Below are 26,505 nucleotides of genomic sequence, written 5' to 3' on the forward strand. Positions count from 1 at the left end.
GAGTGAGAGCCCAAAGATCGGGGCAGATGGTACAGTGCAGCTTCCCAGCAGTCTGTGACCCATAGGAGGAGATTCTGCCCCTCTGCTCTGCTCTGGTGAGACTCCACCTGGAGCCCTGTGTTCAGATCTGGAGTCCTCAGCACAGGAAGGACAGGGATGTATTAGAGTGAGTCTAGAGGAGGCCACAAAGATGATCCAAGGGCTGGAGCACCTCCCATAGGAGGACAGGCTGAGAGAGTTGGGGTTGTTCAGCCTGGAGAAGAGAAGGCTCTGGGGAGACCTTGAAGCAGCTTCCAGCACTGAGAGGGGCTCCAGGAAAGCTGGGAAGGGGCTCTTGATCAGGGAGTGCAGGGATAGGATGAAGGGAAATGGTTTTCAGCTGTAAGAAGGGAGATTGAGATGAGATCTTGGGAAGAAATGTTTTCCTGTGAGGGTAGGGAGGCCCTGGCCCAGGTTGCCCAGAGCAGTGGTGGCTGCCCCATCCCTGGAGGTGTTCAAGGCCAGCTTGGATGGGGCTTGGAGTAACCTGATCCAGTGGGAGGTGTCCCTGCCCATGGCACGGGGTTGGAACTGGTTGGGTTTTGAGGTCCCTTCCTACCCAAACCATTTAGTGATTCTATGACTTCAGTCATCAAAGAGTCCATTTAAGGAATTGTGTTTTTTGCAGCTAGGAGTCCATGTGGTGTGAACTGGAGAACAGCACAATAAACCAGTGTGGTCTTAAGGCAACTGAATCTGGTTTAACTTGATGGAATCAGAAATGCACTGAAAATATCAGGCCATGAAAATATTTATTTCCTGATTTTTTCTTCTATATTTATAATATCATAGTATTTATAACTCACAGTGTTTATGAATAATCCTGTGATGTATAGTAGTGCACGTATTTCTAGTTTGAGTATGGTAAGCAAAAGGAAAGTTCAGAGGGAAGAAGATAAACATCCTCTGGTGTATCCGTTGAAGTCAAGACAATGACTGAGCCACTGGCTTTGAACACGAACCTTCCTGACCCTCGTCCCCCAACTGAGCCTGGAAACTTTACACAAAACAAAAAACCCAGTGCTTTTAAGGTGAGATCAAGGATTTGAGGGAGTGCGTCTGACTGCATAATGTCTCCAGCTGACTCCTGGGTGTTCCAACAAGCAGAAGGTTTGTCCTAAAATCACTTTGAGACTTTATTTCCCTCCTACAACTAAAATGAACACCTTCCTGATTTAAAAGCGTTCAGTAAGGTGCGTTAGGGTAGGTGTTGAGCTTTAGGGAGAAGGTGAAGAGCTGTGGGCTCTCACTGCAGGGGTGATAAAGACATCAAATAGACGGTGTAGGATCAGAGAGTCTTCCTGCAGTGGCTGGTAACAGATGCTGCAGAACAGCTTGGCAAGAGGAGAAAGATCCATCCCTAATAGATTTCCCAGCATCCAGTGATCTGAGGGAGTTTTAAAGCTAGAAAGGGGATGTTAATTAATAGATCCTAGATGTTTTTCTTTGGACACAGATAAACTGGTGGCCTCCGTGTGCCCCTGCAGCAAGGAGCCCTGTGGTTTAGGCACAGGTTCATGATCTGTGACCCACAAGAGTGTTCATCAGTTGGAAGGAGGAGGTGACATGCAGCCGTGGGACTGCAGCGCAGGTAACTTCTGTCACACTGAAGTGGTGCTGGTCCCAGTAAGGCTCTGAGGTTTGATTTTTGTGGGGGCCTGGGACTGCTGTGGCTGCTGAAGTAGCACCGGGTGACAAGGACAGTGGAGGGGAGTCGGGCAGTCAGGGGGAAAACTGTCACTTAATCTCTCTGAAGCAGAAGGATTGCTAACGGCAGCAGAGTGCTCGGCATGCTGCCCTGACAGAGCTGACTCCACACTGTTTACCTCAGCCGGGTTGTTTGCCTGTTCCAGGGAAGCAGTGCTGTCTCCAGAGCCTCCCTTGCCGAGGTGTAGCTCCCTGGCTTTAAATGCTTTGATCCCAAAGGATCCTCAGCTACGCCTGCTGTAATCATCCCGTGGCTCCTGCCAGCTGGTGTCTGGTCACGCAAGTTCATGTCCATTTATTCTTCCTCCATCTCATTCTCCATTCTTTTCCTCCCCTCCCAAAGCCTGTGACCTGGTTGTTTATGGCTTCCTGCAATCGCTTTCCTGAATGAGCCATGTGGGAGTTGGCTGGATGCAGAATAACCAGGAAGCAGGTGACAGGCACGAAGCCTGGACAAGGAAGGAAAGATGAGAGGCAGGAAGAAAGAGGAGCTCTTCCCTGCCCAGGCCCTTGTCCCTTTCAAGAGTTTTGACAGGTCCCAGAGAAAATTCAGTCAAACGGGTCCAGCACATGGTGAGATCCTGAGCTGTTCCTCCTCTCCTGCTGGAAGAGATGGCAGGATTCCCATGGCTGATGGAAAGAGAAAACAGTGCATCTGTGGCGCCGAGCCTTCGTGACACCAGGCGGGCTTTGAATTTCGAGCCAAGGACAGTGCTGAAGTGCAGGCACTTACCTTCTGCGTCATTTGGCCCAGGGCTGACTGGCAGGGGCCAAAGTGGGAGGGCAGAGCAGGAGACAGATCACTTCTAAGAAGTCCCTCACTTCCTGGCGAGACACCTATCACTGCTGGAATTAGTGGAATGCTGCAAGATCAAATTATTATCGTTAAAATAGTTTACTTTCCTGAGTAGCCTCCACTTAATCTTACGTGTCTGGCCAGCTTGGGTAGCGTTTTTCTCCACAGTGGTTTGAAGCAGTTTCTTGGGAACCAAGTGACTTGATTCCCCAGAGACTTAAATTCCACCTGCAGGGGATGGGAGAGCAGATTAAGGAGAGTGAACCTTAACTTGGGTGTTACCAGGGGGAGTTTTTGTGCTTAATGGAGCTGATAAAGGGGGTTGATAAGCTTGTCTATGAGGTGGTGGGTGCTGGACCCTTCTTAGGATCATTCAAAGCAGCTGGCAGACATGGGAATTGGTTTTGCTGAGGAGGCTACTTTGCCCGCTGCTGGAATGTAGCCATTCCCACAGGAGAGTGTGGTTGCTGCTCTGTGGCACGTGGCGATGCTGTCCTGAAATCCAGGCGGTGCCAGGAAGCAGAGGAGGGCACTGGTTCAGAAAGGAGACACCAGGAGTTCAGGTGAGCAAACCACAGGCTGGCTTGCTGGGTTGTCATAGGGAGACAGAGCTGATGTGCTGTACAGCGTTAATACAGTGATGTGCAGCTCTCCCAGTGGCAGCACGGCAGATCCATGTCCACAAAGCAACTTGTTTCTATCCTTTTCATTTTCATAGAATCACCAGGTTGGAAAAGACCCATCGGATCATCGAGTCCAACCATTCCCATCAATCACTAAACCATGTCCCTCAGCGCCTCGTCCACCTGTCCCTTAGACACCTCCAGGGAAGGGGACTCAACCCCCTCCCTGGGCAGCCTCTGCCAGTGCCCAATGACCCTTTTGGTAAAAGTTTTTTTCCTAATGTTCAGCCTAAACCTCCCCTGGCGGAGCTTGAGGCCGTTCCCTCTCGTCCTGTCCCCTGTCACTTGGGAGAAGAGCCCAGCTCCCTCCTCTCCACAACCTCCTTTCAGGTAGTTGGAGAGAGCAATGAGGTCTCCCCTCAGCCTCCTCTTCTCCAGGCTGAACACCCCCAGCTCTCTCAGCCGTTCCTCATAAGGCCTGTTCTCCAGCCCCCTCACCAGCTTTGTTGCTCTTCTCTGGACTCGCTCCAGAGCCTCAACATCCTTCTTGTGGTGAGGGGCCCAGAACTGAACACAGGATTCGAGGAGCAGTCTCACCAGTGCCGAGTCCAGAGGGAGAAGAACCTCCCTGGACCTGCTGGCCACGCCGTTTCTGATCCAAGCCAAGATGCCATTGGCCTTCTTGGCCACCTGAGCCCCTGCTGGCTCATGTTCAGTCGCTGTCAACCAACACCCCCAGGTCCTTCTCCTCCAGGCAGCTTTCCAGCCAGGCTTCTCCTAGTCTGTAGCTGCACAGGGTTGTTGTGCCCCAAGTGCAGGACCCGGCATTTGGCCTTGTTAAACCTACTGCCATCGGTCTCAGCCCAGCGATCCAGCCTGTTCAGATCCCTTTGGAGCCTCCCAACCCTCCAGCAGATCCACACTTCCACCCAGCTTAGTGTCACCCGCAAACTTGCTACGGGTGCCCTCAATGCCTTCATCCAGGTCATTGATAAAGACATTGAACAGGGCTGGACCCCGCACTGAGCCCTGTGTTATAATTGGGAAGGACTTTGCATTAGGGTTTATTTACTCTGCCTGAAGCCTTTGGTGCCCCTGTCTGAGGGGCGGGCGTGCTTTTGGTAGTCTGTTTTGAGGATGTGCATCTGTGTCACCTCCTTTCCTGCTTGGTCAGTGAGTTCTCACTGAATCACTATTGACTATGCTGCTTGTTAGCATGACAAGCATTCCGGTGAAATGTATTTGCCAGCCAAATGGATATTTGCAATGGAAAGGATGAGGTGTGGTTTGGAATTATCTGGATGAGGTGAGTGAGTTTGTGGCTACTCCTAGGGCAGGAGCTCTGCAAGCTACAGGGATCAGTGAATGAGGTCATGAAGCTCTGGTCTAGGAGGTCCTGCCTGGGGTTTCTTCAGCACCAAGGGGGAAAGTGTGGGAGAAGGGGAACCTCAGCCAGGGGTTTTCCTCTGCTCTCCCAGGAGCTGAACGTGAGATGGCTCTAGCACACCTTTCCTTTGGCAAGTCAAAGCGGTTGAAATTCTTTCCTGGGAGGGTGGTAAGACCCTGGCACAGGTTGTACAGTGAAGCTGTGGCTGCCCCAGCCCTGGAGATGTTCAAAGCCAGGTTGGGTGAAGCTTTGAGCACCCTGATCCAGTGGAAGGTGTCCCTGCCCGTGGCAGGATGTTGGAACTGGATGGGCTTTGAGGTCCTTCCCAAACCAAACCATTCTATGAGAAGACATCCTGGGGCACATGCTTCATTCTCCCCTTCTCTGATTCACTTTTAAAGCCCTGGGAGTGGCATTTAGCACAAGGAGGCTTCTAACCCCTGTGGTGATGCTTCTCAGGACAGTAGATTTACCATGCTGTCTTTCAGCATCATGGGCAGAACGGAGAGGGGAAGGTACACCAACTGATCACCCTCCCCTCGACTTAGTCCAGCTTAAACAGCTGGTGGAGAGGAGCGTCCCTAAAACCAGCGTGCCTACAGAGGCTGAAGGGTTGATGGCCATCACAGGGCTGTGGCTTTAGGAGTGGGTGGTTGAGGTTGTGATAGCTGTCTGAGGAATGCGAGCTGGGGGGAGGATTTGTGTGTTGAAAGCAGAATGTAGCAGTTTACTGATACATGATCCACTTTGCTTCCTTCCCACCTGTTTTTGCCATCTGAGGACAGTGCCAAAAGAAACAGTGGAGTTGTTTTTCCTCTCAAAGTCCTTGCCTGTGGGTCTGCTTGCTCCCAAAGGCAAAATACAAGGGGTAAGAAACTGAAACTCTGGTCTTCCAAAGCTCTATGATGCCTATTTATACTTTGTGTCCCAGCCTCACAGGATGTGGGTCTGTCCTGCTGCAGGGTCCCTGCAGAGGTGAGGTTTAACAGACGATTTACCACGCTCTGTGTCAAAACATACAGTCTACCAATCCCATCTTGGGACGGAGTGTGGAAACGTGCACGTGTGGCGTGATGCACCTGGTGAGCATCTTCAGCCCTTTGGGTGTTCATAAGATCCTTCTTTGTCCTCTGCTGAAGCTGCCGTGGCTGATAACTGCCAGAGATCAAGATCAACTTGCCAGCTTTCTAGAAGAGATAGCCCGACAGAGAAAAGATCTGCTCGGTTTTTGCAGGTATAAGAATGTTTGATGTGTTTTTACCCATGAAGGATTTATCTGTGTTCAAACTCATCATGCCCTGTTTCCCACGGTCACATTCCTGACCTGGAGCTGGCAGAAGGTATTTATCGCATTCCTGTGAATGATGTTCTTGCGTACCTGCTCTCATGGAATGAAAAGGTACCAACCGAAACGGGAGATTTCATAAGGGTGGGACTGCCTGGGCCACAAACACCCCAGCGGTCTTTCTCCTCTGTGGCAATGAATAAAACTGTTCCTCTTAAGGAAAATCTGGGCTTTATGATTTTTACAGGATGCTTGGGGAAAGAAGCTGTCTTCTGATCCATGCTGGAACTGAGTAGCATGATCTGGAAAAAACCACACATATCTGTGGAATTCTTGATACTCGAGTGAAGCAGATGGAAACTTCCGCAGGAGGAGGCTGAGCTAGAGATTCATGTCTGGAATCTCATCCCTTGTGTAAGCATTCCTTCTTGGGTGGTGGAGGACATGGCAAGTGGCTGAGCAGGTCCTGAGCAAACAGTCTTGCAGAAGTGCTTGCCTGCTGCTTTAGGATGGGTGTGCGTGTACTTAACACACAGCGAGTTTCTGCCTGGATTCAGGGCACTGTTGTGGGTCTAGCACCTCCTGCAAACTAGTACAGGGTTGGAACAACCTTTCAGGGAGGTTATTCTCCCTCTGGACTCGGCACTGGTGAGACCGCTCCTCGAATCCTGTGTTCAGTTCTGGGCCCCTCACCACAAGAAGGATGTTGAGGCTCTGGAGCGAGTCCAGAGAAGAGCAACGAAGCTGGTGAAGGGGCTGGAGAACAGGCCTTATGAAGAACGGCTGAGAGAGCTGGGGGTGTTCAGCCTGGAGAAGAGGAGGCTGAGGGGAGACCTCATTGCTCTCTCCAACTCCCTGAAAGGAGGTTGTGGAGAGGAGGGAGCTGGGCTCTTTTCCCAAGTGACAGGGGACAGGGCGAGAGGGAATGGCCTCAAGCTCTGACAGGGGAGGTTTAGGCTGAACCTTAGGAAAAAAATTTTCACAGAAAGGGTCATTGGGCACTGGAACAGGCTGCCCAGGGAGGTGGTTGAGTCCCCTTCCCTGGAGGTGTTTAAGGGATGGGTGGATGAGGTGCTGAGGGACATTGTTTAGTGTTTGATGGGAATGGTTGGACTTGATGATCCGGTGGGTTTTTTTCCAACCTGGTGATTCTATGATTCTATGAAATCAGCTCTGCCGTCCTCCGAAACGTACAAGCTGGGATGCTCCTTGATCAAATGTGTGCAACATTGCATTACAGGGCTTTCTGTGTCCCTATGGGGCCTCACAGTAGGGTTATTTTTCCCAATGCATTGCGCCGTGCCACTCCCTTCACCCTCTGGATCTCACTTTCCCAATGTCATACTGTGCAATGCAAGTTTCTGTATCTGACGTGGGAATGAGGTTCACCCCAGCTGATCAGTCATGCTGCTGCCCTGAAGGAGCTTGTGGGGAGGAGAAAGGACGCTAAGGGGAGCTGTAGCTTCTAGAGGGAGCAAAGGCATTTGGGTGAAAGCTCTGTTTCAATAAACTCTTCACACGGATGGTCTTGTAACCAACGTTCTGGGTGAGATGCTTACGTGCACTTGCCTGTTCCACCACTGTCTCTCTCTTCTCCTTTGCTGCAGGCTTCTTGGCTGTTGAGCTGGCATGCATACATCTCGCATAGCTTTGTCTTTCATTGACACACACCAAGCTGTCTGCTGAGTCTTTGCTTAGCAAAAGCAAAAGGTACTGCAGCATCATTCTGAATTCAGGACCACACTATGGTCATGTTCATGGGGCAGCTCAGCTCCTGGTCTAGGAGATGGCGTGGGTATCACGTGTCGAAGCAGAAAGAGCCTAGAGCTGAACATTTTCAAAGTCCTGAGGGAGTTTGAAGCTGGATTTTATACACAGGGGCATTGTATTTAGCTGTAGGTGGAAAAAAAAAAATCCCTAAAAGCTATCCATGCAGAGTCTTAGCTTTGTTAGTTAGGGACAAGGAAAAATGAAAAGTAACGCATTTACTGTTCTAGTAAGTCATAAACTCTCCTCATTTATATCTTATCTAAACTGTTCCGTGTTTCCAGTTGGCAACTTTGTCAAGAGTGGGAGTTGAAAGCCGTTTTACCAGCCTGCCAACTGTGTCCTGTCATCAAAGGCAAAGCAGATAATAATGTATGCAGCCTATATCTGGGGTGGGTGCAAAATGCTAAGCCCCCATTTTATTGAGGAAGCAGCATAGGTCAAATGGCTTAGGCTGTTGATTTACAAATGCCAGTTCTTTTTCGCTCCTAACGGTGTGAAAGGATCTTAATGAATTGGATGTTTTTCAGGAAGCCGCCTCAGCAAGAAAACAAGCGATAACTGGGTTTGGCACCTCTGAGAGCAACGGGGCAGGTAGAAAAATCTAGCTTGGGTGGGTTGGATCAATGGGCCGGGACAAATTGTATGAGGTTCAACAAGGCCAAGTGCTGGGGTTTGCGCTTGAGTCCCAACAACCCCATGCAAAGCCCCAGGCTGGGGAAGAGGGGCTGAAAAGCTGCCTGGTGGAAAAGGACCTGGGGGTGCTGGTCGGCAGCAGCTGAGCATGAGCCAGCAGTGACCTAGGTGGGCAAGGAGGCCAACAGCATCCTGGCTTGGATCAGCCATGGGGTGGCCAGCAGGAGCAGGGCAGGGATCGTGCCTCTGGACTTGGCACTGGTGAGGCTGCACCTCGAATCCTGGGTTCAGTTTTAGTCCCCTCGGTGCAAGAAAGACCTTGAGGGGCTGGGGTGCATCTGGATAAGGGGATGGAGCTGGGGCAGGGTCTGCAGCCCAGGGGTTCTGGGAGTGGCTGAGGGACCTGGGGCTGTTTGTGCTGGAGAAGAGGAGGCTGAGGGGAGACCTCATCGCTTTTTGCAGCTCCTGGGAAGGAACTCGTGGTGAGGTGGGTGCTGGGCTCTTCTTCCAGGTAGCAAGGGACAGGATGAGAGGGAATGGCCTCAAGTTGCACCAGGGGAGGTTTAGACTGGATGTGAGGAAACATTTCTTCATTGAAAGAGGTGAAGCCCTGGCAGAGGCTGCCCAGGGCAGTGGTGGAGTCTCCATCCCTGGAGGGGTTAAAAAAAATGTGGCTATGGCACTTCAGGACATGGTTTAGTAGGCTTGATTCTATGATTCTAAATACAGTCACCTCTGGGGAGGAATGGGCAGTTGTTTTGAGTTGAGCAGCAATACAAAATGGTTCAAGACAGGGAATCACCGTGTCCAAAAGTGAAAAAGCAGAGATGATCTGTATGTTGTCACAGTCTAATTACTCAAGCAGATATTTGGTTAAAATAAAGGTGAAACCTCATGCTTAGAGCTGATGGGAAATTCCTGTGGGTCCTTAATATTCACTATTAGCTGGCTCATTAGTTTTTTGCTTCCTATAAAATCCCCCCTTCGCTCTGCCACTGTTCATCCCCTTCAGGAGCGGAGCAGCCCTAGGTCTGCTTGCAATACCAACTTTAAAGAGCGCAGCTGCGTCTCTCATCCTTGTGAGTTCCCCGTGGGGCTCTCCTATTCTGGTCACGTCCGACCTCGCTTTCCTTGCACGTAATGCCCTGCTCCTCTCATTAACAAACCTCACAGCGCTTCACAAAGCCTGTCAGCTCTTCCTGGCCTCCTGATGGGGAATCGGGAGGATGGGGAGATGTATGGCAAAGCCAATTGACTTTCCAAAGGTTGTGCCCCACCCCTGTGAGCGGGTGCGCTCAGCGTCCCATCCTTCCGGAGAATGTTACCATCACAAAAGTTAGGGCAAGAGCTGAGGGAAAGGGAGTGATTCTTCACCCCAGCTCCAAGTAGGTTTTCCACCCATGCTCTGAGATGTCATTCCCTCCCACAATGGCACGCTCCGGAGCACCTCGGTGTGAGTTGAACTGGTCTGGCGAGGGGGTGTGACACAGGGACACGGCTGAGATGTCGTGGCTCTGGTATTTGTCTCGTAACCTTCCGGACTTGTAATGAGGGACAAATTACTGGGTAGTGTTCTGTTTTGCTAGGAGCGGCTCTTTGCTCTTATCTAATTGTGGCACCAGCAGGAAGACGGGTGGCACAGAGCATACGCCGCAGCCTTGCTGCATCTTCCTGATGGCAGAACTCTGGTCTTCCAAAGCTCTGTGATGACATTTATACTTTGTGTCCCAGCCCTGCGGGACATAGGTCTGTCCTGCAACAGGGTCCCTGCACATGTGGGATTTAATAGCGGATTTTCCATGCTCTGTGTCAGAATGTGCAGTCTCCCAATTCCATCTTGACCATGGAAACACATGCAGCATGACAGACCTGGTGAACATCTGCAGCCTTTTGTGTTCAAAAAGGTGAGCCATTCCTGCTGCCTCGATGTCTGAGCGTGGCTTTCTGGCCTTGACACAGCCCTCTTTACGCAAGAGGGAGCGGCAATCCTTTTTTATTGGTCCCTGTGACCTTCGTCTGCTGTTGCTTCTTCCACATTCTTACTCACATTTTCATTCTTGTTTCATTTATATCGGCCTTAATATTCCTCTTGCAGCTTTCTGTGATGAGCTGATTGCAAAGCTTGGGGCAGCTACAGCTTTGCTCAAGAGCCTTAAGACTCAGACTCCCCCTTCCCCTCGCAGAATCATAGAATCACCAGGTTGGAAGAGACCCACCGGATCATCGAGTCCAATCATTCCTATCAAACACTAAACCATGTCTCTCAGTGCTTCGTGCACCCGTCCCTTAAACACCTCCAGGGAAGGTGACTCAACCACCTCCCTGGGCAGCCTCTGCCAGTGCCCAATGACCCTTTCTGTGAAAAATTTTTTCCTAATGTCCAGCCTAAACCTCCCCTGGTGCAGCTTGAGGCCATTCCCTCTCATCCTGTCCCCTTCACTTGGGAGAAGAGCCCAGCTCCCTCCTCTCCACAACCTCCTTTCAGGTAGTTGTAGAGAGCAATGAGGTCTCCTCTCAGCCTCCTCTTCTCCAGGCTAAACACCCCCAGCTCTGAAACCCCCAGCAAAGCCCACAGTTTCCAGCTGCTGAAGCTTAGGTGCTAAATAAGATTGACGCTGGTTTTTTTTTTATGAGGGTTCCTTCTTATTAAGTTGGAATGAAGTCCCGCCCTCTGTTTCAATCATTGGCTGCCTGGGCTTTTGTATAAGGCAAGCGATACAGCTGTCAGCTTCACAAGCTCATGATCTCGGCTCGCTGAATAAGTAGAAATGGGCAGGAGGTCGCCGGTTGCCCTCTTTGTGGCCCTGTGGGCTAGTCAGTTGGGCTCGTGGGCAACCGGGCACTCCAAGGTGAACCCCCGGATCATCACAGCTCCCCAAGGTAAGCCCCTGCCTGCAACCTTGAGATGCAGCAGCAGCCTCTGCAGCTGACAGCTACTCCCCGCGCCAGGGATTTTCTACCTGTGTCTTATCTTTTGGGGACACTTGTGGGGGGTTTAATTCTTTTGTCTCTTCAGGGGGACTTTTGGCTCTCATTAAAATGAGCTAAAATGCCTGTGATCTCAGGAAGGGGCTTCTGGCTTCCTTGATTGCTTTTAATTGAATTTTTAGATCCTTGTTCTTGCCGAGTCCTTTCCTTTAGATATTCTAAAAACATTTTCCTACAAGCTGGGTATATTAAACGCTGTCAAAAAGCCCCCAAACAGACACAGTAACCGTTTCCCCTGACTTGCTGGGGGAAATGGAGAAGTGCATTTGCATAATACAGTTAATTTTCTTATTCATCTGATGTCCTTACCCTGTTTGCTGCAAATGAGTTCTGTGAGTAAATATTTGCAGACGATCTCTATTCTCTGAGAAAATATATATGTCCAGAATGGCACGCAAGGACTTAAAACCGCATCTGATCTTGGCAGAAACTGAACAAAGAAATGTTTTCAAGGAGTGAGCTTAGAGCAGAGCCCAAGCTTCGTGTGTTGAAAAGAGCAGACTAACGTTTACTGGGTTTATCGTGTGTCTTCCAAGCTTTGTGATTAATTCCCTCCAGGGAGGCTTTAACAAAAGACCCCGTCTTGTCCCCGGCGGTTCTGGTGTTTGGCTAAGCCGGCGGGTTCAGCTGAGCTGCAGATCTCACGCTGCTCTGCAGTACAACAGCTCCTCTGTGTTTCCTATTCGCCGACAACTTCAGAGGACACGAATTTCCCGTGGTTTATTCTGCGCCATCTGTTATTCCTCTGCTGTTATTTATTGCCCCCTTCTTCTTTAGGCCGATCGCTGCCTGCGGATGAAGGGCTGAGAGCGGAGGGAAGGGTGGTGGGTGTGTGGACTGGAGGTGGCCTCTACCTGCCCACAAAGGGGAGAGACACCGGCAGGGAGGGCAGTGAGAGGTTGCTCCTAGCATTGCATCATTTGTTTTATTCACTGGGAAATGAAACAGCTCAGAAAAGGGGATGCGAGAGGGGGAGAAGGCAGAAGAGCAGAGGATGGGGTCATGCAGGTGTTTTCCCTGCAGCGCTGGGGGAGTGGAGAGGAAAGTGGAATTACAGGCTCTGGTGTGGTTGGAAATGCCGGTCTTGGAGTACAACTGTGCCGAGGGGGGAGAACGGGCTCAACTGCTTGATTCCCACCAGTCTCTGTGGACTGTGCTTGGTCATTTGGCCTTTCCCTGCATTTGTGTCAGACAGTGGCTTTCCCGGCATTGACCACGGCAAGGATCTGTCACCGGGAAGCACCAAAGCCATTTAGGGTTAGGACACTTCCCTGCAAGGGGTTCAGCTTACGCTTATCTCTGTTTCTCTCTTTATTTAGCTGGGACAGGCCGAGAGGGATTTCAGCTGGGGAGGTATCAGAGGTAGCTGTGTGGCAAACTCATTAAGAGCCACTTATGTCCTATTTAACAATTTAGCAGATTGAGTTTTCCTCGGTGTAAACTCTGCCCTGTAGGAACTGGGTCTGTGGGTGAGGAGCGGGGTGCAGAGGAGGCTCTGAGGAGGGGGAAGGAATGGCACAGGGGCAACGCGGGCACAGTGGGTGGCAGGGAGCCCTCTTGAACTTCCCCATCGCTCCAGGCACAGTGAAAGGCAAGTGCAGCATCTTTAGTAAAACCTGCAGGTCAGCACGCTGCTGCGATTTGCATCTGGGTAGAGAGGCTTGGCCCTCACCTCTTGCACTGCAGGGCTTGGTTTGCAGCTCCAGTCCTAGTCCTGGAGGCTGGGAGCAGCAGGATGGAGAAGAGCAGCAGTGCGGGACTTTTGCATGGAGGTTTGTGCCAGGGCTGGGCTGCGTTTGCAGTGCTGCAGCGCTGGCCTCAGCCCTGGGCTCTGTGTGCCTGGCAGCTCTTCACATAATAAAATGTCTTACGTGCACCAGGTACGGCAGCCTCAGCAAAGGCACCTGGAGATGTTACAGCCCAGCGGGTGAAGGGAGAGATTCCTGGGACTGGCCAGAGCCAGCTCTCTCCAGCAGGGAAGAGTACTTTGTGTGGGATCCCTCTCTGGGCTGCGGTGCTGGGGAAGAGGAGGGAAATGGTGCTGGGCAGAGCTGCGTCTCTCAGCCTTGCTTTGCTCACCAGGACCCTTCCAGACCTAAGGAGAGAGCCCTGCCCTTGCTGCAGGCAGCCTGAACTACTCCGCTGTCTTGCCCTGCGGTCCTCGTTACCTGATTTAATAGCAAGAAATAGGTGAGGGGATGCTGCGAGCTGGAAAGAAACCAGAACTGGGCTTAGATGGCACGGTCCTGAGCTCAGATCTGGAGACAAAGAAGCCAAGTTGGCCTGACTCGGAGCTTGGAGCTGCCAGGGTTTAAGTAGTTTCACAGTCCTGGGGAGTTGGGCTTGCGGCGGTGGGTGGCTGAGCGCCACGCTCTGCAGAGAATCACAGAATGGTTTGGGTTGGAAGGGACCTTAAAAATCATCTAATTCCAACTCCCCTCTGATGGGCAGGGACACCTCCCACTAGATCAGAGCTGCCTTTCTCTGCATGGAGCACGTGTAAATCCAGCCCCGAGGCCTTCTTCTGCCTTTATTTCACCTCCCTGATGCCGCAGTGCAGGAGGGCACGGAAGGGGCATGTTTTTCCCCCTGTTTCTGTACATGCTTGGGAGAGTTTGCCAGCGAAGGCAGAGTGTGAGGGATCCCCGGAGCCCTCCCAGCAGCTGGCGCAGGTGGCTGGCGCTTGGGGCTGTCTGGACAAGCAGTTATTTGAAGACACATCTGACTCTGCAGGATTTCTTCCTCTTAGGGGAAAGGCGCTTGGAGCAAAGGGCTGAGGTCATCTCCAGCCCACTGGTCAGAGCGGGAGTGTTGAAGATCCTTTTTACTGACAAGGACTTTGCCCCATTTCCCCTTTGCAGCTGACCCAGCACGCAGATGGGTCAAGGTCTCTTCTGGCTCTTCCCCTCCCCAGCATCCCGATGAAGGAGGGCTGTACAGTGTGAGGTCCCTATCTGTGGAGATTTGTGGAGTGGGATTGAGTTCAGCCTGGACTGACGCAGAAGCGTTTCAACCTTGCACGATGTCCTTGCTTATCTTCCCTTTTAGTTCCATTCTCCCCCTGCCTCTGCATATTTTTCTGACTGAATGCTGACCAGCTGGGCTTTGCTTTGCAAGAGGTGCGCTCACATCCCACACGGAGCTTTTGCTTGTCAGCACGGATCCTGTGTTTACTCTCCTGATCCCTCTGCAGAGACAGCGAACGCTGTGTCCTGGGGCTGGGCAGAGCTGTCTCGGTGACAAAACAGGCAGACGCAGCCCCTCTGGATGGAGTGGGAGGGTGGCATCCCAGCCTGGCTGTCTCATGACCGGAAAGTCACCGAGCATCGGGAGAGCAGAGGACTGCGGAGAGGGTAGCAAGGAGCCCCAGGGCTGGGTCAGGCGAGCGTAGCCTAAGGCCTTTGGTGCAGCAGAGGAATAATTTTTAGCGATTGTCATGCTTAAGATTGTCTTGTTCCTGTTTACTTGCACATATGTAGATCTGAGGCAAACTCACAGCTGCTCTCTAGTTGCCTACTGCCTTCAAGTACGACAGGATAGGGTCCAACTGGTTAGTTATTCATAGGATCATAGAATCGTGGAATGGCTTGGGACCTCAAAGCCCATCCAGTTCCAACCCCCTGCCATGGGCAGGGACACCTCCCACTGGATCTGGTTGCTCCAAGCCTCATCCAACCTGGCCTTGAACACCTCCAGGGATGGGGCAGCCGCCACTGCTCTGGGCACCCTGGGCCAGGGCCTCCCCACCCTCACAGGAAAACATTTCTTCCTAAGATCTCATCTTAATCTCCCCTCTTTTAGCTCAAAACTGTTCCCTCTTGTCCTATCCCTGCACTCCCTGATCAAGAGCTCCTCCCCAGCTTTCCTGGAGCCCCTTTCAGTACTGGAAGCTGCTTTAAGGTCTCCCTGGAGCCTTCTCTTCTCCAGGACTCCTCTGGACTGACTCCAACAGCTCCATGTCCTTCCTGTGCTGAGGATTCCAGAACTGAACCCAGGGCTCTAGGTGAGGTCTCACCAGAGCGTAGTGGAGGGGTTTAGGATCCCATTCCTTGCCCCGCTGGTCCTGCTGCTTTGGATGCAGCCCAGGACACTGTTGGTTTCTGGGCTGGAAGCGTAATTTGCTGGCTCACATTGAGCTTCTCACCCCCTGCACCCTAAGTCCTTCTCTTCAGGGCTGCTCCCAATCCATTCTTCTCCCAGCCTCTGGTCGTGCCTGGGATTGCCCCGACCTGGGTGCAGGACCTTGTGCTTGGCCTTGTTGAACATCATGAGGTTCAGATGATCCCACCTCTCCAGCCTGCCCAGGTCCCTCTGAATGGCAGCCTCTTCCCTTCACTGTGCTGACTGTGCCGCACAGCTCAGTGTTGTCAGCAGACTTATTGTGGGTGCACTCAATCCCACTGTTATCCCCCTCTTTCTCAATAACAGATCAGCCTGGAAGCTGGAGGGGACAGGCTCTGAGCTGCTGTGTAGCTAATGGGAGAGAAGCACGTCCCGCAGGGGAAAAGTAAGATTATACACTTGACTCTTGACTGCCTCAACTGAGCAAACTGACTCCAGCCTGCCCTGGGTCACGAGGGGGAGTCGAAATGGTAGCTCCTGGAAATGGTCCACGCTTCACATAGGAGCTCCTGGATTTTGGGAAGCTCAGCTGCCTCTCTGTGCCTGGGAAAACGGTGCCAGCAAGCACCCCTGAGTGCTGTAGGAGTTATTCTAGGAGCATTCCATGCCCACGGGTGCTATGTTCAGCTGGCAAAAGAAGAGAGCTGACCAGAGATGAGGCTGGACTCATACCAATGGGGAGTGATGGCATATTGAGAGATTGTGGTTCTAACCCCAGCTTTTACTCCTCAGTGGCAGTGGTGCTGTTTTCTTGGGGAACAGGTATGAAACATCCTTATAGGACAGTTTCATGGGAAGTATTCCAGGAGAAAGCTTCTCTCTTTCCCAGCAGTGCTATTTTCTGCAGACGGCTCATGTTCACAGGGTGGGTGATGCTGGGATCATAAAATGTTGGTTGAAAACATTTCTTGCTCTGCACAGACTGAAAAAAAAGAAAAACAAACCAAACAAACCCAAGCCAGTGAATCACAGCCACCTCCTGTTGCAAGAGCACGACACAAAAACACCAGGCATGGCTGAACTAATAGAAGTTGTGGCTGCTGTGCTGCAGTGCTCAGGGCTGGGAAAGAGAGCCAGATGCAAATTGCTGACCTGCTGCCCATCTCCGAGCCAGCCCGCGGGCTCATTCAGAGTCAGAATTGCAGAAAATTGACCTGAGAAGGTTTTCTGTAGTTGATGTAGTTCATCCTGGTACCTTAAAGCAGGACAAATTCAATCTAAATCTGAGCACTTGAGTGCAAACTAAATCTAAGCAGTGAGTACAAGATGCTTTTTAAAGAAGCTCGTATCCAGAAAAAGGTGAGTTGGAAGGAGGAAACTGCTTGTTTTGCAGCCAGCCCTCTCCTATTGAGATACATCCTCTGGTGTGTGGCTATTCCTGGTTACTCCCAGAATAGGACTTGTTCCTCCTGTTGGGCAGTCTTTTCTTTCCCATCCCAGCTCCACCCGGTGTAGCAGGCTGGATCTAAACTGCCTCCCGTGTCTGGTGTGATGGAGAAATGCTGTAAGCGAGCCACAAGAGCTGAATGTGGAACATCTCCTATCATCTCTACTGATTTTAGAGCGGCTTATGTTTGGAGCAACAGGCCTTGTATGATAAACCTAATACTGCCTTTAATGACAGCTCTGCTCCTCTCAAGCTATAAATACCAGTCCCTGGTTTGAACCCTGTTGATTGGTGTCAGCATCTTCCTGCAGCGATGACTCTGGATATAATTGTCCAGTTGCGTTAACTTATTCTCCTTTACCAAGTTTGTGTGTGGACGGGGAGGGAGAGGTCATCACCAGATTAAGGATTTGTAGGAATGTCCTTGGGGAATGCATGGGCAGTCCTAGCCAGGCACCTGCCCTTGAGCTGCTCACAACAATTGTGGCTGTGTGTTTGCTCATATCTTGGATAACAGAAGTTTTGGAAAGTCTGAGCTAAGCGTCTGGTTTCGACTGGGTAACTCTAATGCGGTGGTTTGGCTTTCCAAGGCTGAGTAATGCGGTGCTGCAGCCAACGATGGACGTGAGAAGAATGGATACTGAGTGTTCCTGCTGGCAGGGGTCAGGCAGGCAGAAAGGGGACACTAAGAAGGTCTTTGTGGCCTTCCCTGGCACAAACTGGCTAACACCTAGCTGATATCCATCACAGAGATAAGAGGGCTGCAGAGAGTGTGACAGGGCCCTTCCCAGTCTATTGAGAAAGTCCCCTTGCTGTGTGCGTAATCTTATCTGTTTTCTGTAGGGAACTGAAACTTTGTTCTTGCTGCAGAGCCGCCAGTCTTTGTCCCCACGTTGAAACCTCTGCAGAGGTTAGAGGCTCCACAGGGCACACCTTACCCTGTGTCCATCTCCTACATCACCTTCCCTGCACTGGGAGAAGGGGATGTGTGGCCGAGAAGGGTTTCTCAGCTGCCCTGCCCTAGGCAGCAGCAGGGAGAGAGGAGATGGATGCCAATTAAGCTAAAAGGTAGAGCGGCTGTTCTGCTGGTGGATGCTCATAAGATGCTTGGGGCAATTTTTATTCTGGAAGGCTTTTTAAGATAAATCAGTCTCTGGGAACTGATCTTCCTAGTGGATGAAGCAGCCGTGCTCTATAGCAGCTCTCCTGCTAAAAGCATCCTTTTGTTGTTCTGCCGTTGTTCCAGTGACCGTATAATAAAATACCATAATCACAGGCCAAAGTTCCCCAGCTTCCAGCAGGAACACGGCACAGTTCGGGACTGTCATTACGGAGACCGGCTTTTGGAAAGTAACAAAACCTGGCTCTAAATTTAGCACCTGCAATCTGTAGGGTGCAGCCAGCGGCTCGGCTTCAGGGCCGGGAAGGAAAAAAGTACCTGCGAGATGACAAGCTTTGCTACGAGCCGCACGTGAAATCAAAGCTCCGGACTCATCTTGCAGTGGCACAGGCTCCAGTGCTGCATAATTCGGGGAGGGGGATGAGCAGGCAAGGGCGGGCAGGGGATATCAGGAAAGCGTTAGCATGCATAGCAAACGCTATTATGCCTGTCATATAGTCATTTTGTGTATAAAAAGGAGAAACCTATCTTTCCTGGAGTGCAAAGCACTCTGGTTTGAGCCTTTAGAGGGTGAGCGGAGCCCTGCAGAGCTGCCTGTGTTCACCAAGCCCTCCCTGATGGCTTTGAATTCGAGGTTTGTTCCTTCCCCGCTGCAGGTTAGGGGTTGCCTTTGTTGTTTTCTGAGTGGGTGTTTGGACCTGCTGCCAGCTCTGCCTCCGGCTTGGAGGCCCCTCTGAAGGGGATGTAGGCTGCAGAGCTCTCCGAAGAGCTTTTGAGTAGGCATGATGATGCCCAGCAGCTGGGTTAGTGAACCAAGAGGGTTTTTTTCCCCCCCTTCTTTCTTCCTGCCCTAGCTCACCCCTGCATTGAATACTGCTGCCTGCTGCCAAGACGCTCCAGAGCTTACCAGAAATAGAGTGGAAATTGTTAATGCGCCAGAATATTTGCCTTCTGTAGTGTAACTCTAAAAAAGCACATTTATCTAGTTAGAGCATACTCTGCAAGCTCGAGCCTTTCTGCTGTGCTAGCGCAGCCCTCCCGGGCATTTGGATTGCGCACAGGCTGAGAGCTTTTGTAGGATATTTCCCTAGTAATGCGGGCTGAATTGTTTCCTCTGCTCCAGAGCGCTTTTGCTATTGATGGCAGGGATCTCTCGAGGGTGGTAGAAAGCAGCCGCATGAGCACCCTGTGATTGCAGGGGCTTCAGAAGCGGTTGGGGCAGAAGCCAAAGAAAAGGCGAGCAGCATTGTGTGGTGGTGGCTGGGTGCGTAGCTTGGCCGAGGGTGGAAAAGTCCCACTGTGGACATAGATGCTGCCAATAAACCTATGGCCTTGTTCTTTCCTATCATAGAATCACCACGTTGGAAAAGACCCACCAGATCATTGAGTCCAACCATTCCTATCAATCACTAACCCATGTCCCTCAGCACCTCGTCCAGTCGTGCCTTAAACACCTCACAGAATCACAGAATCACAGAATAACCAGGTTGGAAGAGACCTACCGGATCATCGAGTCCAACCGTTCCCATCAAACACTAAACCATATCCCTCAGCACCTCATCCACCCGTGCCTTAAACACCTCCAGGGAAGGTGACTCAATCACCTTCCTGGGCAGCTTCTGCCAGTGCCCAATGACCCTTTCTGTGAAAAATTTTTTCCTAATGTCCAGCCTGAACCTCCCCTGGTGGAGCTTGAGGCCATTCCCCCTTGTCCTGTCCCCTGTCACTTGGGAGAAGAGCCCAGCTCCCTCCTCTCCACAACCTCCTCTCAGGTAGTTGGAGAGAGCAATGAGGTCTCCCCTCAGCCTCCTCTTCTCCAGGCTAAACACCCCCAGCTCTCTCAGCCGTTCCTCATAAGGCCTGTTCTCCAGCCCCTTCACCAGCTTCGATGCTCTTCTCTGAACTCACTCCAGAGTTTGGAGGGGTCCTTAGAGGGAGGAAGAAGCAGTCAGGGAGGGGTGGGTGAAAAGATAGCGTGAGGTTTCTTGACAGATGATTAAATGCTGCTTGTCTCCAAACAGTCTTGGGGAAGAGACAGGATGAGAAATACTGAGCAGATTAAACCCACCGCTCTGCCTTTCTGCGAACTTAAGACAAGAAAGAGGAGTGAAATGTGTAAGCTAGCAGGTCTGGCTTTGAGTAACGTGGGCTTTCCGGTTGTGTATCTGCTCTCTGTGCTTTCAGACCTCTCTTTTCTGTGCATAGAACCCTTTGGAAGGTTTTGGGGTTATGCAACCCCCTGATGCTCTCCAGCCTGTGGGTTGGACACCTTGCAACTCACAGCCCTACAGTCACTCTGTGGCAGGTCAGAGCAAACCTCTACTAGAGACAAATTGCTGCTATGAAAAAACCCTCATTCTGCAGGACCTGCCAGGTTCCAGAAGCCCGCTGGGCTGCTCGAAGCATCCATCCCTTGGGGAGGGGATGGCTGGGGGCGGCAGGGGCTCCGGGGAGCTCCTCCTCAACCCAACTGTGGTTTCCTTCTGTCACATTGCTCCCTTTGGGCAAATTCAGAGCGGAAGGCAAACCTAGCTACTCGGTGAGCACAGCAGTTCCCTGGAGGTATGCTTCCTCATTTCAAAATGTCTCAACTTGGGAATTTATAGATCATCTAAAAAAAAAAAAACCCGCCACAGTTTGGCTTCTTGCCGGTATCTGTGGCAGAGCTGGGGAGACAAACGACACGTGGCTTTTGGGTGAGAGCAGTGCAGTTCAGACTGGTGCTTCTCCTGGGGATGAAGGGGACCCATGGGAGCCCTGTTTGGTGTCTCCATACCTCTGGGGCGGGTGCTTTGGCAGAGCTGGGAAGACAAACAGTGTGTGGCTCTTGGATGGGAGCAGTGTGGTTCAGTCCAGTCCATCTCTGAGGGGTGGAGGGAACCCTGTAGGGTGTCTCCATGCCTCTGGGGTGGGTGCTCTGGTGGAGCTGGGGAGATAGACAGTGTGGCTCTAGGATGGGAGCAGTCTCCTTCTCCCAGGGACAGAGTGGACACAAGGAAGCCCTGTAGGGTGTTTCCATCCCTCTGGGGTGGCTGCTTTGACTTCTCACGCTCTCCTTAGAGTCTGCTGGTGAGGCTTGTGGAGCTGGTATCTGGCCAAGAAGGTGGGAAATCCACGTTTTGTCCTCTCGGTCTCGCCTGAGAGAATAGTGAAAGTGGAACTGCCGTGTGGAGTGATTTCAGGGCTGGGATTAGAGCTCCTGTGGGTCACTAAGGTAGTGGACATGAGTCATATTCCTGGTCCTTCAAAGACAGCAATTGAACAGCCTGTGCTGGGCTGCTTGTCATGCATCCTGTGTGCGCTGAGGGAGTGGAAGAGGGATTGATGTCATTGGGTTGGGATGGCTCTCCCGTTCCCAGTAGCAGGAGATGTGCAAGAGCCTGGAGCGCAGTCAGACCTGATTCACGGCCAAGCCCACATCATTAGGGATGAGGCTTCTGGCACAGGTGTAGGAGACAAGACCTGAGGAACTTTTCTGCAATGCTGGTCTGTGAGTCAGCATCGAGAAGGCAGCTTCTCCTGCCATCAGAGCAAAACCCAGCTGGATTATAGCAGCGATGTGCCACTATCAAGTTCACAATCTATTCAATCTCTTCAAAAAGGAAGGAAGAAATAAAACCTGGGAAATGAGAAATTGTTTGGAAAAGGAGGAGCCAGGAAATGGTCCAGCCAGTGCCATGACTCAGGCAGGAGCGTGTTCCCTGTTGAACCCACAGGCAGCAGAGCAGGTGGCAGTGTCACCAGCACTGTGCCAGGGAGAGTGACAACTGATGGTGTTATAATGTGTTACAGCGCGAAGAGTTCCTGGGGCTGCCGGGTGGGTTGCCTGGGCGTCAGGGAGCACGGCAGAGACTTGGCTGCGTTCGCTGCGGTGGCGAGCTTGGCGCTGCACCAGTTTAAATGCTGTTCTGCCATTCGGTGGGTGGCTCAGCCTGGTGTCCCTATCCCATGGCAGCAGCAGGAGAGTTTGGGAGAACACAGGCTTAGAGAGAGGCTTTTAGCTTAGGCTAAAAGAGCTTCCTCGCTCAGGGCAGCACAGGCCCCGTGCTGTGTAGCGGAAAATGCCAGGGAGAAGGTAAACCCCATACCCTACCTGGTTTTCCCTCTTCAATGCTACCTAAGTGGAACCTTGCACAGCTGTATTCCAAGGGGGGATCCCACTTCATGAAGGTTTTATGAGGAGCAAGTAAAGGATCTGCCTCTCTTCTCCATCAGAGAAGCAATGGGTTCTTATCTCATCCTCCTTCCCTTATGATTTTCCCCAAGCTTTATTTCAGTTCCCTACTTTAAAATGCTGGCATCAGAGCAGTTTGAACCATCACCTCCATTTTAGGGAGACGCAGTCCTCCTCCCCCAGCGTCAGTGAATCGGAGACCTGCAAAGCCTCGTGCTACTGGTGCTGGAAGCTGTGCAAGCCAGTGACTAAGCCGAACGTCTGGGGTGCTGGAGCCGGCTGCCAGACTGGGGAATGGTGGAGTGTGGAGGGGAGAAGGACCACTGTAGCTGAGTCAGCCCTCCAGCCAGGATGAAAGCTGAGCTGTCGAGTCTGTCTGCAGCGAGGCTGCGCGCCCACACTGCTTCTCTAGTGGGACATCTGTTCTGGAGGTGGGGGGCATGCTCCTCCCCTGCACGAAGCTTGGGGATGCTCTGGGAATCAGACCTTGCTGTGGTGCTGGGGAGGGCCAGGCGCTGCCCAGGCTCCTGGACCCAAAAGGAGTCAGAGAGCCCTTTGGCATGGCCTTAAAGCTAGATTTGCCCAAGCCATGTCTAAGGAAGCAGACCCATTTAATTTTATTTTCCATCTGTTATCTGCATTGTGTGTTTAGGAAGGGTCTCCCTGCCCTCATCTCATCCAGATCATCTCCCTCTTCCTTATCCTCCTCCTCCATTACCTCACCCTGCAGGCATCCTTCTGAGACGCACCAGGCTCCCTCCTTCTCCTTCCTTTAATATCATTCCTCTTCGATTTGGTGCGGTGCTCCCCATCGCGCCTGCGAAGCACAAAGCGGCTCTTTCTCCCATTCATTCCTCTGGCCCGGGGTTAGCATTTCAATTGACAATCGTGCCATTGATTTGTGTGCTGGTAGTGGGATTTGCAGTAAATGCCAGGCAATGGTGGGGTTTGCAATAAATGCCAGGCAAAGGGACTCGTCAGGGTTAGCGAGGCTCTGGAAAGAAGCCAAGTGTCTTCTGAAGCTCTGGACTCGATTTCAGAGTGAGGGTTGGGGCAAGGTCATGTCTTCCCCCTTCCAGGGGGACAAGCCTTTCTTTGCAGTGCCAGAAGCAGCCTAGAAGAGGCAAATCCTCTTCTTCTGGGACATAGTGTGAGGAGCAGCTGAAGTCACTTGACCTGTTCAGCCTGGAGAAGAGGACACCGAGGGGAGACCTCATTGTAATCTGCAGCTTCCTCACAAGGGGAGGAGGAGGAATAGGCACTGAGCTTTTCTCTCTGACCTGAAGGAATGGCAGGAAGATGTCCCATCGGGGGTTAGGTTGGACATTAGGAAAAGGTTCTTCACCCCAGAGGGTGGTGGAGCACTGAAACCCCAGGGAAGCGGTCACGACGCCAAGGCTGACAATATTCCAGAAGCATTTGGCCAACGCCCTCTGATATGTGGTGTGAATGTTGGGGTTGTCCTGTGCAGGGACAGGAGTTGGACTTGATCATCCCTCTGCGTCCCTTCCAACTCGGGTCATTCTACGATTCTATGATCAGATTCTGCCTTATCATCCCTGGTCTTGAAGCCATTGATTCCCCAGCCTCCTAGCCTGGGGGTGCAGGGATGCTTCCCCTGATCCTGCCAGTTAGGGAGGGGGATCAGAGCACTTGCCTAAGCTGAGCAGTTTGAGGCAGAGCAGGGCTGGAGTCCAGCTTTGCAGGTCAGACTGAGGGCTGGTGCAGAGGAAGAGGGACCCCGGCACCCACTCACGGAAACACCTTGTAAAGGTTCCCTTCCAGATGAAGTTAAATCAGCCCTAGAGCTGCAAACACGCTTCTGGGCTCTGGCGAGCAGAGCTGTTTACTCTCAGCTTAGCGATTCAGGGCAGTCCCTGGGGAGCAGCAGGATAAATAATACGCTGGCGCCAACCAAATTATTGTTTTGGGCTGGTTTGTTTCTGGCTGTTTGGGGAGAAGTGTGGCCTTGCAGGTTGGCGCGGCTCTTGGAGCTGAGCTTGAGAAAGCAGCAGCGATGCTGAAAAACCCTCAAAACTAAAGCAAAGGTGATAGGAGCCTGCGGGGCTGAAGTGTGCAAAAGGGTGAGGTGAGAGAAACAGAGAATGACTGCAGGTGTATGTTTTCCTGCATTAGCAGCAAATTTAGGGGCTGGGCTGGAGGAGTGGAATCAAGAACAAAGTTTGCTGAAGTCCGGTCAGACCTGCTCGTGGCGTGGTGGTGATGGGTTGTGCTTTTAGTGGTAGCTGAGGGAGGAAAGGGCTTCATGGGCTCCTGTTTGCATGGGCTGTTGCCTGCCTGCTCCACAGGGGATTTTTGAGGACTGCTGGCAAAGGGGTGGTGAAAACAGGATTAGTCCTCTCCTCCCAGCAAGCACAGACTGAGGCTGTGGCTGGTGAGATTCCCCAGGCTAGCTGGCATGCCCAGCTGGCTTCCCATTTGTAGGGCCACTTAAGCAAATGAGTTGCGTAGTCACTCTGAAAAGACTTGATGCCAGCATCTGCAGAGGCAAAGCACATGCTCAAGAGTTTCTCCAAGTCCTTGGACAGTGCTTGGGCTGTAGGAAACGTGGAGAGTGTGCAGGGACTGCCATGCAGCTGGGCTTTCCTAGTTGCAGGGTCATAGAATCACTAAATGGTTTGGATCGGAAGGGAACTCAAAGCCAATCCAGTTCCAACCCCCTGCCATGGGCAGGGACACCTCCCACTGGATCAGGTTGCTCCAAGTCCCATCCAACCTGGCCTTGAACACCTCCAGGGATGGGGCAGCCACCAGTGCTCTGGGCAACCTGGGCCAGGGCCTCCCCACCCTCACAGGAAAACATTTCATCCTAAAATCTCATCTCAGTCTCCCCTCTTTCAGCTTAAAACCATTTCCCCTTGTCCTATCGCTGCACTTTCTGATCAAGAGCCCCTCCCCAGCTTTCCTGGAGCCTCTTTCAGTGCTTGAAGCTGCTCTAAAGTCTCCCTGGAGCCTTTTCTTCTCCAGGCTAAACAACCCCAACTCTCTCAGCCTGTCCTCGGAAGGGAGGTGCTCCGGCCCTTGGATCACCTTGGTGGCCTCCTCTGGACTCGCTCTAACAGATCCAACTGTGGTGCAGGGTCCCAGCTGCCGAATGCCCCCTCTGCTGCCTCGCCGCCCCATGGACTCTGTCCCGTGTTGCAGGGGAAGGACAGCCCAGAGGTGTTGTGTTAGTGAGAAGCTGTGGGCTGATGGTTTCTGTCCCCTGGCACACATCCACCCTCTCTCGTTGCGGCTGAGGTGCCCTTGTGAAACAGCACCCATGGCTCTTGCTGGCTCTCCCATCACAAGGTGGTGCCTGGCAGCATCCCCATGGAGTTGGTGATGGGAAAGCCTGGCTGGCTGGGTGCTGTTTAGCCCCGCCAGAGATCAGAGAGTCTGAGGAGGTGTGACTGGTGTAATGAAGTGGAGAAGAGCACCACAAATCAAGCAGGCATTCAGTAACCTCAGTGACTTCTCATAAGTCTTTTTCACTTTGGCTCTGTAGAGCCTTGGTGGGACCCCTAGGCAGCACACTCCGGGCAGAGGGGGAGTGCTGGACCGTGCAAGGGTTGTCCTCTGCCTGTCCTGCCAAGTGCCCCTATAAATAGAGAGGGACACGTGCCACTGATTAATTGCCTGTCTGTGCAGGCAGCCAGCTAAGACTCAGCCTCTGTCTGCTGGGAGCAGCAGCACTTGCCAGGAGAGAGGCCCACTCTTCTTTGGAAAAGGGAAAAAAAAAAAGGGAGAGATGAAAATGGAGTGCCCCGTCATGCTAAGCAGAGGTCAGGCCTGATTGGAGACTTCTCCCCCTTGGAGGAGCAATTCCTCTCATGTCGTTCTGCAAATTACAGCAGTGACCATCTGCTGCCTGCGTTGCACCCTGCACAGAACTGAGCCCCGGCACCGCTGCTCACAGCTGCCCAGATGTGGCTCCACCATCCTGGAGAGGGATGCAGGACCAGTGGACCCCACTGAGGGACAGCAAAAGCCTCTTGGGAGGAGGCTTACGACTGCGGAGCAGAGTCAGCCTCCCACATCCGAGCTGCCCACACAGAGGGGAAGGGAGTTTATCTTTAGGAAAGAGGAGCTGGAAAAGCCAGAAGGTGAAAGAGAAAGAGAAGAGGGGAGGACAGGCAGTTCTTCCTCCTAGCTGGGCCTAGAAATCTTGACTGCAGCAACTGGTTGTGACATGGGTCTTGCAGATCCTTTCTTGTTCAGGTCTGGGGCGTGGAGCCCAGGAGTTGGGCCCTGGGGGTCCAAATCCATCCCTCCTGGCCCTTAGAAGGAGGATGCAGCTGGAGAGTGGAGAGGAGAGGTGTAATACTGGGCTGTGGCTGATGGGAAACGATCCACCCGCTGGGCACAGGGAGGTTCATCCAGCAGCAGCTCCTCTCCCGTTCAGCTAGATAAGAGCTCATAGCTCCAACTAAGCCTCTAAAAGATCCCAAAGTGTGGCACAAAAATGCAGGAG

The 26,505-nt window shown here is 52.2% G+C and overlaps 1 protein-coding gene across 3 annotated transcripts in view; it reads left to right on the forward strand.

The window, feature by feature from the left end:
* Positions 1-447: 447 nt before the first annotated feature.
* The window catches only part of SEMA7A (semaphorin 7A (JohnMiltonHagen blood group)), a 39,244-nt gene continuing 13,186 nt past the window's right edge, over positions 448-26,505 (forward strand). For 2 of the 3 annotated variants that reach the window (XM_069866706.1, XM_069866707.1), the window contains exon 1: positions 10,954-11,120. In XM_069866706.1, coding sequence (XP_069722807.1) covers positions 11,009-11,120 — 112 coding nt within the window. In that variant the 5' untranslated portion in view covers positions 10,954-11,008. Of the gene's footprint in view, positions 1,631-10,953; positions 11,121-26,505 lie in introns of those variants that run through there. The other variant, XM_069866708.1, reaches the window with a different exon arrangement.

The sequence above is a fragment of the Phaenicophaeus curvirostris genome, chromosome 12 (genome assembly GCF_032191515.1).
Source record: "Phaenicophaeus curvirostris isolate KB17595 chromosome 12, BPBGC_Pcur_1.0, whole genome shotgun sequence".
NCBI classification, from domain to species: Eukaryota; Metazoa; Chordata; class Aves; order Cuculiformes; family Cuculidae; genus Phaenicophaeus; species Phaenicophaeus curvirostris.